We start from the raw sequence: 14,160 nt of genomic DNA, 5'->3' as shown, positions 1-14,160 counted from the left end.
TATGTCCGCATGGCAGCTTGTAAGCAGCGGATCGCAGCTTACCATGATAAAAATGCCAAGCTTATCAATCTGAATGTGGGAGACCTTGTGCTCCGTAAAGCGGACAAAATTCAATCTAAGGAAGGGAAAGGAAAGCTGGGACTCACCTGGACGGGTCCGTACAAAATAATCAACAAGATTGGAATCGCCACGTTTAAAATTCAAGACATGGAAGGAAATACACTGCCACGGACATGGAATCTCCAAAATCTCCGCAAATACTTCGCCAGAAAATAGAATGTAACCAAGGTCTTGAGTACTCTTTTTCCTTTAGTAAGCTTTTTTCCCATGAGGTTTTTCTTATTAAAGGTTTTAATGAGGCTCACATGTAAAGACCCGCTTGCTGTAATAAGGTGTATCACCACTCAATCAAAAGCAATTGTTATCTTGTCAACATTCTTTTTTAAGTATTTTTTGTAGCAATATAAATATTCCAGCCTAAAAAAGAAGGGGGGCACCCAACGCTTCCCATGCGCCAAAACGTAATGCTATCACGGCATGGTTACTTTTTCTCCTCAAAGATAGGAGACTAATCTCATGGGCAGATCAATCCTTAAATGATCACCATTCGAGATAGAGTTAAAACATTCCTTGGATGCAAGGTCTTTACACTCTCTTACGCCCTTTCCAAAACGGGTTCAAAGTCCTAAGGGCGGATCGATTTACCTCAAAGATAGGAAGCAAATCGACCGCCTAAGGCAGCTTAACTTCCTCTAAAGGAATAAAAGCTTCAAGCCTTCACAAAGGTTCATGCTATGAGGTATGGCTGGCCACCTAATTCAAAACAAATCCTGAAAGCCTATAAATTTACTTACGCAAACGTAAAAGTAAAATAAATAATAGCAAGGATTAACAACTGTACTTAAGATTTACAAACAAAGCTACACATTAATAGGAGCATCCTCCTTCGCATCTGTTTTCCCCGATGCGCCCTCCAAAGGGGCTTCCTTCTCTACAACACTAGATACGCCCTCCAGTGGGGCTTCCTGCTCTACAGAGATAATTCCTCCTAGAGGAATAATGCCATCGGTTATTAGCTCCTCACTCTGGTCGTCTGTCTTTGAGGGCATTCCCTCGAGGTCCACGGGTTTAAGGTTGGCAAGAGGTTTGCTTTCTTCGGCGGATCCCTTCATCCATTTCCGAACGTGATCACGGATGTAATCCTTGACGTCTGGGATTTTGCGATATTTGAGGACAACATCCGCGTCGAGAACGACGAACTCCGGATCTGTAAAATCAATCTCGGGATGTGCCAGTTGGACATACGCCATGATCCATTCGCCATAAAAGAAAGCTTGCTCCCCTGCCATGAATTCTGTGTCTACTAAGGCATCCTCATGCTCCTTAGCATCTGCTTCGATCTTTTCCTTCAGCTTCTGGATCTCGGCATCCTTGAGGGAAATGGCGGACGCGGCATTCGCGTTAGCATCAGCAACTTCTTTCTCCAACCTTTCTATAGTGGCCTTATCCGCCACACCTTGAAGGAGCTCAGCTTCCATGGCACGCAAACGGGTGTATACCTATCAATGCAAACAGTCCATTCAAACGAAAGAACAAAGGCGAAATTCTCCCCAAAGAGGATCACTCATTCATCCAAAAAATAACAAAAAGGATAGAGCTAACTTACCATTAGAAGCTCCGTTTTTCCCATTTGGACATGGGCTAATCCTGAGATCTGGTTCTGGCTCTTCTACACCTCGCCCAACTGACCAAGAGCTTCATCCAGGTCATTAATAACAGAATCATTCTTCAAAGATCCCCTGTCACCATATTTGGCGGACCAGTAATCGCCCAGGTCAGGCTTCGCCATCTGCACAAAGATGGGAAGGTCATAACTTAGATTCATAATGTGGAAGAGAGAAATGGTAAAAACAGCTTACCTGTTCCTTCTCCACCAAGGGCATTGCGGATTTCATGGCGTCCGCCATAAACTTTTGTCCGCCGGAAGCTGTAGGCTTCCTCTTCTTCAAAGGCGGATCAGCCGTTGTATCAGCAGGATGTTTTCCTACACTTTTTTGAGGATCCGCTGCCTGCCCTTTCTTTCGAGCCTCATCCTCCTTCAGTTTCTTGCGCATCTCTACAAGAGCGTGACTAGCCTTAGATAAACCCCTGACAAAGAGAACAATAAGGTAATCAAGGTTCAAAGAAAAAACAAAGTTACCTCGATCGAGTTGTGCAAACTTTGAGTAAATGAACTTGTCCCCTTCTCGGCGAATCAAAGGAATGTCATTCATCATGAAGTCCAAGGCGTCAGCGTATGTCCAAGCATCTGCCTTGACATCCTTCATGAGGTCTGCCACTACCTCATCACTATTTGTCAATATGCGCATGTCTCCCGCCATATGCAGAGGTTTGGCATTCCAGAATGATGGAAAGCCTAAAGACTCGCCCTCTGTTATCTTTACATAGAAGAATTTTTCGTCCCAAAGATGGACGTTGGACATCTTGTCGCTAAACGGCGAATATGTTCCAAACTTTGCAAAAGTGAGGAAAGACTCAGACTTTCGCTTTGACGGTTTATGAAGAGATCGAAAGACACGAGGGGTACACACTACCCCTAAGTTTGAAGCTAAGTAACAATCTAAAGCCAGGTCTAACCAGCCATTTGGATGTAATTGGCTGACAGTGATATCAAAGTAAGCAAGGATGTCTGCCATCATCTTCGGAAGAGGAAGTCGGAACCCTCTTTCTACATGACTACTATATAGAGACAGATATCCGCTTGGCGGACAGGCAGGTCGTTGATGGGCAGCCGCCAATTGGGTCTCGTAGTTATTTATCCACGGAAAGTGATTCGCCAGATCCGCTAGATCCGCGGCGCTCATACGAGACAGAGTAGACTCCGCACGAGGTGCCTTTTTCCTAGACGGGCAGAAGAAGAGGCTTCCATCCCGGAAAATCGCCTAAAATCTATTGCCGGAGCAGTACCAGTAACGGGGACGGAAAGGTTTTGAATTCTACCTGAATGAGTTCGAACACTATTACGGGCCGAGTTACGCAACTCAGCTAAATCAGAGCTAACCGTATCTTCGGAGGAATAAGAATTTTCCGACGAAGAAGTAGTCCAGCTAATTGCGATTTCAGAGGAAGAGGTCAAATTAAAAAGTTCGAAGGTCGATTCGGAGGATGAAGAAGAGTTCCTAAACATTCAGAAAAAATAGAATGAAAAAGATCCACTTACATGAAAGTTAAAGCTTGGAGGATTCTGAAACTCCGGGAAAACTCTGGGCAAAGAAGCGTAAAGAAAAATGGAAGAGAAGCACAAATGAAGAAGAAAGAGAAAGAGAGGAAGGAAGAAGACGTTTTCTCTTTCCTCGAGCGGCGCATCCATGACACGTGTCACCCATTGATTGGCATCAAACAGAGTGACCATTAATGCCAGTCATCATGACGGCGCGCGAAGAAGCTCAAAAGCCCTAAAGGACTTTAAAAGAACTTTAGGGGGGCTTCTGATATTATTGGGATATTATCCAAAGCGTCAAAAGAGATATTTACCCCCAAAACGGCCGTGTATTGATCGCTTGATGTCGGAACGCTAAGGCGAATCAAACGAAGAGATCTGATGGGCGGATCAAACGAGACTACGCCATATGAGATCCGTAGGCAAACTTATGTAGAGATCCGCCATAATCCCTTGATCCGCCAGTTGAAACAGCTGAGCCAATTCCTTCATAAAAGCCATTAACGAGCTATTAATGAGCTAACGGACATGCTTAAAGGAAACCAGTAACCGCCATTAATGGAGCATTAATGGAGACTTTCTAGTTACTAAAGGTTACAACTTCATGACTATATATAGCTTGTATCTCGAGCTATCAAGGTACACTTACACTTACCCTTTGTCAATTCAGTTTGCTTTCTTGTTCCTCTATACTGACTTTGGCATCGGAGCTTCCCCCCGTCGAACCCAACGACGCCCCCACAGGGACGGAAGCTAATCAGAAATTCTCCACAAGTCATCAATTTTGTAACCAGCTTGTAGATGGTATTACAAAGACTAATCAGATGAAATTGATGTAAGTATTCTGGGGAACTAACTCTGGGGATAACTGTAATGAACGTGGAATTAACACCCGGATCCATGGTGTCAGAATGGAGAATATCGATCACATACTTACATAATTCGGTTCCGATAGTCGACCACTGGTGCTGAAAGAAGAGTGCTTGAAAGCCATCGGGTCCTAGAGCTTTGAGCGGCCCCATCTGAAAAAGAACAGATTTGACTTCGCTCAGGGTAAACTGACGGACCAACCCATAGATTGCGCTATCCTCAAGACGTGGGAAAACATGAACCGTCTATAGTTTGGGCCTGTTCGAATTAGTTTCACAGTATAAGTGATCAAAGAAATCTCTGACAAGACCCCGAATCTGATCCACATCCCAACACCAGATTCCCCCAGCATCGCGAATTCCCTCAACTCTGTTCCGCCTCCGACAAATAAAGGTAATTGGGTATTGCAGTCCCCATGTTGAAGCCAACTGACACTCGATTTTTGCATCCAAAAAATCTCCTCTTGACCAAGTATCTCATCAAGTTCAGTTTGGAGCTTTCTTTCAAGCCGGATCAGCCCATTCGTGACTCGGAAAGCCAGCGCGAGCTGAGTACTAGCCAGCCGATGGAGAACTTTCTGCTTTCTATAATGGATATTCCAAAAAACAGAAGTGTTCCAATCCCTTAATCGAGGCTCAAGAAGAGAGAGACTATCTCGAATGCATAAGGAGGGCTGCCAATTATCAGCCATGAACTCTTGGAAATTAGGATGATTAAGCCAAGCAGCTTGAAACCAAAGGCCGCGCGGTTCGCAGGGGTACAGTACCAAAAAGAGATAAACAAATGGGAACATGATCAGATTTATTTCGAGGAAGATGCCTAACAAAGGCTTCCGGAAAGGCCACTCTTCAATTGGTGCTGCACAGAGCTCTATCAAGACGACATGCCACCCGAGTCCGAGCAGTGATCCCTCTATACCAGGTAAAAATAGGGCCTTGAAACCCAAGATCAACAAAGCCCATAATAGCAATCCACGTGGCAAAAAGCGAACAACGGTTCAAAATACTGAGATTACCCCCTTGCTTTTCCTCTAGAGATTTAATACAATTAAAGTTGCCAATAATGAGCCACGGTTCAGTGATCTGAGTTTTCAAAGAGAGCATCTTCGCCATAAACTGTCGTTTAAAATGAAGCTGCGGTCTAACATAAACAAAGGTCAGGTAAAAGCTACTACCAGCCCGCAGACCATCAATAAGAAGAACTTTAGTGTGTAATAATTGGGGATCAGGAGCAGACATCTAAGGTAATGTTGTGAGCTAACCAGAAAACCCAAATTCCACCGGTGAACCCTTCAGTTTCAACAATTTCCACAACTGAGAAGGAAAGACTATGGCTGAGCTCCTTAGCACGCGTCCCCGGGAGGCGAGGTTCAATCAGGACCAGAATATCAAGCTTTTGGACTTTCACCATATGCCTAAGAGAGCGAAGAAATTCGGTGCTACCCGCACCACAACAGTTCCAAGATATAACTTCCATAAGCAAAGAGATAAGAGGAACAAGACAAGGACCCCAATTTGAAATCCCGGCAAGAGCCAATCAGAGGTAGGCCCACTATTTATTCGATTCTGATCATGCACTCCCACGGAAGAGCCAATTGCACTCCCCTGACGGGATTTAAACACAAAATCATCTTTGTTAGTCCCCTAGCGAGGATGGAGATTCTCCTTAGAATTATCTGCACGGCTTCGTTTAGACCGACCCGGCAAGACCATATCTGACCTTTCTATACTTGGCTGCTCCCCCAATTTGTTCTGAAGGGCCGAGAACCCATTTTGAAGGAGAACTTCACTCAGAGGCTTTCTAAGGAGCTGAACTTCGCCCTGCGCTCGACGGCTGTTTTTAGAAATCATCACCTGAATCGATGGAGAGTCCGCACTAACCAGAGCATGCGAAGCAGTTCCTGATCCGCTGGCGGTATGAGCAGAGGATTTTTCAAAGGTTGGCCCTGTAGTAACGACATCAGGTTGCTTAATTTTTCACGGGGAATACTTCCGTCGAGGAACCATCATCCAAGGCCCGTATTCTGCTGCGTCTTGCTGTTCTATCTGATTCTCAGGATTATCAGCTGAAGGAGCGCTATTATTATCCATTGCCATATTCTGTGGAGCCTGTGCCTCGGTCTGAACCTTTGCTAGAATCGCTGGAGCCACACAAGCCTCCCTGTAATGGCCATACCTGCCACACTTGGTACACGCTATATGGAGTCCCTCGTACTCAATTCGATAAGATACATCGTTGACCTCAAATTCAGCAACTAGGGGCTTTATCAAGTCAATCTCAACGCACACTCTTGTGAAGCGGTCGCGTGCAGTCTTAAGGGTGTTTTATCGATCCACACAGCCTTACCAATGACATTGGCAATAGTCATGATAAAATCCTCATCATACATCTGGACAGGTAAATCTGGAAATCGAACCCATACGAAAGTAGAGCCAATGGTAGCAGAGGCTGCCACAAAATCTGGTGACCACTGCCGAACTGTTAGATAGTGTCCCTGAACTGTCCATGGGCCATCACAAACAACACATTCCCTGTCAGCCATATCATCGAACCGAACAAGGTGGAAACCATTACCAACATCCATCATGTTCACTCCCCCTTTAAGATTCCATAATTCAAGAACTCGCTTCTGTAAGCCTATATACCCAACGTTTTTGCCTAGAACTTTCACAATCAATGCATCTTTCCACTTCTGAGACCAATCATCGAGCAGTTGGGGTGCAACCACAAACTTTGGTTTCAATGGGTTATCCTGGATTACGGATACTAAACCCGCAGCTTGAAGGTCACGGGTAGTGCGAAACGGAGAAGCTTTCTCAGAGCCCAGGACGGAATCGTGATAAGAGAGGCGGTCATAAGTATCCATCTGCTCGGGGCCATCGGCAGCTGCCGGCGGCGGTGGGGTTGGGGGATCGATCATGCAAACCAGGGTTTCCAGAAAAAAAATCGTCGCAGGAGAACGCTAGAGGTAAAATAAAGGAAGATAAAGCTTATATATTTTATACTTATCTTAAGATTTAACTTTGTTAATCGAGGATTTTGCAACAATTGATGTCGAAAAAACTGATGGTTTTTCATAATCATGAAAAACTATATAGATCTGCACCTTTTCATATTCAACAGAACTTAGGTATAAAGCATAATCTAATTTGGGAACGAACTCTACTATATCTAAGTGTTAGGTCCCAATCAAGAGAAGTTTTTTTTGAAGGCGAGTTCTATTTGGGGTAAGAACACGCCGCAAGAAGAAAATGAGTTTTTTTATTATTATTTGATAATTCAATAATCCTTCTCATAATACCCAGGGATTTAAATATAAAATAAAAAAACAACTTTTCCAGATAAATAGCCTAAAATCACGCCACTACTGGAATTCCACTAAAGACTAATGACTAAGTCTTTTATTAATTTACTTCCTTAAATTTAGCAACTAAAAGATATAGCAAATTACAACTCCACCACTTCAATTGACTTCATCAAATCCTTTTTCCACTCCGTCCAAATAGCGACTATTCTGCACATGTTTCCTATGTGATCTTCTTGGTTCAACATTACCCCTCCCATCGTCTGTAACCTTGTCCACAAGGTTAAAATTAGGAAAACACGTTCTTATATCGCTGGGTTTTTCCCAAATAGTGTCCTCTACAAGCAAGTGTTGCCACTTGATCAGACATTCTTCAATAACATTAGACCATTTCTTACTCCAACGTGTGTCCAAGACTCCAACAGGCTCCATGACTACCTCCCTATCCTCATTAACGGTAGGAAATGCTGTAATTTTTAAAAAGCTGAAATAGAAAAACAAGTTCATGATATGTTAAAACTAGGACTTATTAAAACAAGTACCAACCCATACTCTTCTACTGTCTTGCTTGTTGTCTTTTGTTTCACAAACTCTTCTTCTAGCATTTACTTCTTTCAATTGCTTTTATATAAATTCACCGAGCTTTTGCTTTTAAAGATTTTAAATTTGACTTTCTACTTTGGATAAAAGCTCTTAAAGATTTTAAATTTGACTTTTTTCTTCTCTAAACATTTTCTGGTCCAACAATTATATTGAAGAGGATAAAAGCTCTTCCATTGAAAACCCAAAGAAACTTAAAGTTACACAGTACACAAGAATCTTTTTCTCTACTAAAAGTACACGAAATATTTCTTTTTGTCACCGAGCCTTTAATGATGCTAATATCGATCTGAGTACGTTGTATGAGAAAGAAAATAGAAAACTATGGTGGTATGAGGAGAACCATTGGGGCGCTTTAGGTGCCAAGTTTGACCATTGTTAACGTTCGAAAACTCCATCCTATTTATAAAGTTGCTAGCATATTTAGCCTAGAAGATTCGACATTGAGAGCCACTATATGGAATTGGGGGAGCCTACAAACTACAAGTGTCCGGTCCCAACATTTGAGCAAACAACATGATAGAGGATAATGCTTTTATACTCTACGAAGCGTAGTTCGAGTACGGTTTTCGAGTTCCCCTGGTGCCTCTCCAATATTCACAAGTCTTTTAAGATCTTTAATACACTGATACCATTTGTTGGTTTTTTAGACTAGAAAATTGAAGAAGAAAAGTATTTGAATAAAACTATTATCTGATCAACATATTGTCTAATAAAAATCGTACATCATATACCTATTATATTAGGCTCACAAGCAACTTAAAAGGAGATAAAGATTAGAGGAGAAAGAATTGATGCGTTGTTTGCCATTTTTGGAGCCTCTTCAACACTGACAAGTCCCTCAAGATCCTTAATGGTCTGATACCATTTGTCGAGGGTGCTTATATAAGAAAAGGCTCATCTTCGAAAGGAAAAGTTTTATCTAAATGTGGTATTTGCAATAAGCTCGGCCACCATGAAGACGATTGCTAGCATAAAGGAAAGCATCAGTATTACAAGTGCAAAGAGTTTAGGCACATACAAAAGAATTGTAGAACAAAGTCCAAAAAAAGTATCAATTTGACATATGTTACCGAAGAAGAAGAATTAGAGGTGCACATAAAGGTAAACTATTATAAGGTTCATAGTTTTTGCCAATATTAACAATTTGATCCTTTTATCTAGTTTTTGTAGACTTGTAATCATTATATTTTAGCATAAACATATATATATATATATATATATATATAATAACAGAGTAACATGATCAACTTGTATTGTACTGCGGTTGTCTAAAAGGTAAGATATGTTCGGTTAAAAATCTAAAAAAAATAGATAAAAGGACTACAAGGTTAATATTGATAAAAGATAGAGATTTTAAAATGTGTTTTTCAAAATAAAGGGACTAAATAGTATGTTAGGTAAAAACTAGGGGACTAATAAATTATTTATCCAAAATTCTATTCTAGGTTAAAAATGACCTTTCTTCCAATATAAATATAAAACCCTATCGTATCTTCTTCATCCCCTGCTCCTGCTCATCTTCTTCATCTCGACGGCTGCTTCTCCCTCTCACTCACTAGCCGGCGCCGCTGTTCATCTTTCGCTGGTATGTCTCTTTCGCTCTCACTCACTCAGTTGTTGTCGGGCATATGAAATAATGCTGCTGCAACAGCTCGTTGGCTTGTTTCTCATAATTCCTGGGGTGTCTTGAAGTAATGGATCTGGATTCTGTAGATTTATGTTTCGGTTTTGTTTAGGAAGATTAGATTATTGTTTTTTTTCCTGGTATTTATGTATATTTAAATAGTTTTTTTTTTTTAACTAATGCTTCGTCTTTGTTCTATATCATTGGATTTAGGAGGAGCACCCTTTGGGTAATTGTTTTCTCCTTCTGTCAAATTAGTTTAACAACACTTTATTTTTTGTGTTGTATTTCTGGACAAAACTCATACATCATGAGTCAATTGATGCTGTTGTTAGTCATTTCAAACTGCCTTAAATTGATCATGGATGTCTAAGGGTTGCACCGATTTGGTAGCTCAATCTATAGGATTGAAGTACCTGTTAAAGCATCACTATATATAGATCGTTTCTTGCTAATGTTTTGAGAAAATCTTATTAGAAAATAACCCAGTTAAGGTTTTAATGGTTGTAGATTTTAGTAAAACAATTAAAAACAAAAATTTAACAAACAAATATTGTAATTGCTGTAGCTTTTAGAAAAATAGTGAAAAAAACACAATTCAGCAAATAAAGGAGATAATGCCCGCTAGGTTACATTTAGTGTGTGTAAGTAAAGCATTAATATCTGATGTTTGGAATTCTTTATCATGGTGCTAAATGAAGCAAAATGTAATTTTCTGAAAAGAGAAAACCTAAAGACTAGTTAATTTGATCAATGGCTTAAAAGCTAAATATTATGAATGTCAATGGACAAGATTTGTTGCTTTAGTGGGTGTCTTGTCTATGGCTCTACATGGAAGTTTCCATTGGCATTACTTAGTTCATATTAATTAGGTACAGAACTTGTTTTAAAATAGTTTAACTAGTTTAATTAAGAATTATTGATTCAGTTTTTCTATTAGATTGGATTTAAATTCTTAAATTTCTTCTTTTTATAATTGTCTTGCAACCGTAGATGTATTGATTCTGCTCTTGGCCTGATATTGATATGGAATGTGTTCCCTTTGTAAGATTGTTGGTTAGTAATCAAGGCTGGAGTCTCAGAATGGGCTCTCTTCGCCAAATAACTGAATAAGTTATTTGGTATGGAATACCTCGGAGCCCGAGAATTGGCATCTTATGATGCCATAGGCCTTTGGTTGGGAACCATTTCATTTCATTTACTCAGGTCTGGCGTGGAAACCATACCTTTACTGTTGATGAGGGAATGTTTAGTCTAACAGTTAAATTATTTCATTTCTATGGAACTTTCTATATTTCAAATAGTCCTGTTTTCTGGATGATTTTATGGTTTTTAATCGAATTAGTGATTGTTTTATTCAGTTCTAGATGATATAGAATTTATTAAAAAGTCATATTTTGATTTTCTAGCTTAATAACTAGTTGATTTGAAATTCTTCGTAGGCATTTCTGAATTTCTCGAAGTATATAATTGGAATTTACATAACATTATGTTCAATATATTGTTCTTTAAGCTCTTGAGTTTTGCAGTTCTTTAGCTGAGGCTAACAATGTCTCATCGTAAGTTTGAACACCCCCGACATGGATCTTTGGGTTTCCTTCCAAGGAAGAGGGCATCTCGCCAACGAGGAAAAGGTTGTTAACTCATTTTCTAATTGTGTTTGGAGTTATTTTTATATTCATGACTGATATCGTTACTTGCTCTAACCATTTATTCCTCTTGAGATTGGAAGAGTTGTTTTGCTCCAGATTCTTTTCATTTGTACCTTGATGTCACATTGTTTGTGTCTGCTTGTTTATAAATTAACGAATTAAGGATCAAATTGGCCTGGGCATGATCACTTTAGCTCAAATTGAAGTGTAGGGAGGTACCAACTTAGTCTAAAGTTGGCCAAAATTGATAGATTAGCCCAAAAGCAATCCGTGCTAAAACCTAAAAGTTCGTCAAATTTGGGCTGATTTGTCGAATTTTGCCAACTTTGGGACTTAGTTGATATCTGAACTTCGATTTGGAATAAACTGACTCTATCGGCCAATTTCAGGGGCCATTTTGTCCCTTAATTCATAAATTAATTATAATTTCAGTGTTACTAGATATTTCAATCAATTTATCTTGGTGTAATTTCGAAGTATGAACCTTCTGGTTTTCTTCGAGGTGTGCATTTTATTGTTCTTCTAGGTTATGAGTATATTTAACAATCAGGTGGATGTTTTGTTCTTTTGCTTGAAGAAACAAGTCATTCATTTTTCTAATAACCTACGTTAGTGCCACATAACCTTGATGTCACATCGTTTGTGTCTACTTGTGTATGAATTAATTATAATTTCAGAGTTACTGGCAATTTCAATCGCTTTATCTTGTTGTAATATGAAGTATGAACCTTCTGATTTTCTTTGGGATTGTGCATTTTATTGTTATTCTAGGTTATGAGTATGTATTTAACACTCAGGTAGATGTTTTATTCTTTTTGCTTGAAGAAACAAGTCATTCATTTTTCTAATGAACTACATTAGTGTCACGTAAGAGCGAAATATTCATCTATTTTGTGTTAACCTGTGCAATTTATTAAGCGGGGATGTGTATTTGAGAATTAAGAATAGATGCAATTTGACATTTGCTTGTTAGATTAATTATTTAGTATATTGCCTAAATGATTTTTGAACTTGAATTGTATTTTTTATGATCTATTACATTCATAATCATGGTGTTTCTCATGTTTGTTCACATTACCCATGGTTCCTTAATTTAACTCTCTTTGGCGATGTTTACAGTGAAGGCATTTCCCAAAGATGATCCAACAAAACCATGCAGACTAACTGCTTTTATGGGGTACAAAGCTGGGATGACTCACATTGTCAGAGATGTCGAAAAGCCAGGGTCAAGTGAGTCTTACTTGTTTATGTTTGGTGCTTTCCTAAATAGAATGTGTATATTAGCAAGTTTTTTGCTGCAAACTGTGAATCATATTGTATTACAAGCTTTATTTTCTTCTCATTTGATTTAAATGTTTCAGAGTACTGTCCTTTGTAATGTGCTTACGAGTTTTTTGGTTTTTGAACCCTTCTCCTTCAGAACTCCACAAGAAAGAAGCATGTGAAGCTGTTACTATCATTGAAACTCCACCCATGATTGTTGTTGGAGTTGTGGGTTATGTGAGAACACCTTCTGGTCTTCGCTCATTGAACACTGTCTGGGCTCAGCACTTGAGCGAGGAGGTTAAGAGGAGGTTTTACAAGAATTGGTGCAAGTCCAAGAAGAAGGCATTCAGCAAATACTCGAAGAGGTTTGAATCCGAGGATGGGAAAAAGGATATGGAATCTCAACTTAACAAAATGAAGAAGTACTGCACTGTCATCCGTGTGTTGGCACACACACAGGTACTTTCATCTTCATTTTGCACATCTTTAGATGTTTATATTGATGTTTCATGGTTGAGTTCTAATTTTTGGTTCGTGCAGATTAGGAAGATGAAAGGACTGAAGCAGAAGAAAGCACATCTGATGGAAATTCAGGTGAATGGTGGTGATATCGCCAAGAAGGTTGACTTCGCCTACAGTTTCTTCGAGAAGCAGATTCCTATCGATGCTGTTTTCCAAAAGGATGAGATGATCGACATTATTGGAGTAACCAAAGGAAAGGGTTATGAGGGAGTTGTTACTCGTTGGGGTGTGACTCGCCTACCCCGCAAGACTCATCGTGGTCTTCGAAAGGTAGCCTGTATCGGATCATGGCATCCAGCTAGGGTTTCGTATACTGTTGCAAGAGCTGGGCAGAACGGTTATCATCACCGTACTGAGATGAACAAGAAAATCTACAAACTCGGGAAGTCCGGCAATGAGTCTCACTCTGCAATTACTGATTATGACCAGTAAGTGTAGCTTTTACCATATTATCTCTCTCATTTAAGTTGTTCAAATTGGCTTTTGAAGATGCTGATACTTGTTATAAATTGCAGGACTCAAAAGGAGATCACACCTATCGGCGGATTCCCCCATTATGGAGTGGTGAAGGAGGATTACCTGATGATAAAAGGATGCTGTGTCGGACCAAAGAAGCGTGTTGTGACATTGAGACAATCACTGTTGAATCAGACTTCAAGAAGTGCTTTGGAGGAAATCAAGATCAAGTTTATTGACACATCCTCTAAATTCGGGCATGGTAGGTTCCAGACAACACAGGAGAAGGACAAGTTCTATGGACGTGTTAAGGCTTGAGAATTCACAACAGAGAATAAATAGGTTCCAGATCCTTCTCTGCCTGCTTGTTTTCTTTTCTAGACTTCGCTTTGAATTTCGTTTTTGTTCGATGACTTGAGTTAAGTTTGATTTGGTCTGTTTTTGAGATTTTAATTAATCAGATACATTTCTGAAGTTTATAAGTATGGTTGTAACAATTATATTATGATTAGCATTCCCATTCGGCATCTATGATGGTTTGTGGAGTCCGGTCCTTGTCCCAATAAGCAAATGCTTGAGCAGATCATCATATTCCGCTTTCATCTTTGGCGGTAAAAGTATGAATATTTATCCTACAGTCAGG

At 39.9% G+C, this 14,160-nt stretch overlaps 1 protein-coding gene across 1 annotated transcript; it reads left to right on the top strand.

Annotated features, from left to right (window-relative positions):
- The first annotated feature begins 9,454 nt into the window (after positions 1–9,454).
- LOC136202687 (large ribosomal subunit protein uL3y-like) lies at positions 9,455–14,046 on the top strand. Its single transcript, XM_065993454.1, has 6 exons — positions 9,455–9,582; positions 11,151–11,255; positions 12,393–12,503; positions 12,694–12,998; positions 13,080–13,489; positions 13,577–14,046. The coding sequence occupies exons 2-6, from the start codon at positions 11,171–11,173 to the stop codon at positions 13,833–13,835; spliced, it is 1,170 nt and encodes a 389-aa protein (XP_065849526.1). The 5' UTR covers positions 9,455–9,582; positions 11,151–11,170; the 3' UTR covers positions 13,836–14,046.
- The last annotated feature ends 114 nt before the right edge of the window (positions 14,047–14,160 follow it).

The sequence above is a fragment of the Euphorbia lathyris genome, chromosome 8 (genome assembly GCF_963576675.1).
Source record: "Euphorbia lathyris chromosome 8, ddEupLath1.1, whole genome shotgun sequence".
Lineage (NCBI taxonomy): Eukaryota > Viridiplantae > Streptophyta > Magnoliopsida > Malpighiales > Euphorbiaceae > Euphorbia > Euphorbia lathyris.
The sequence above is the reverse complement of the archived record's forward strand: the minus strand, read 5'-3'. Positions and strand labels throughout refer to the sequence as shown.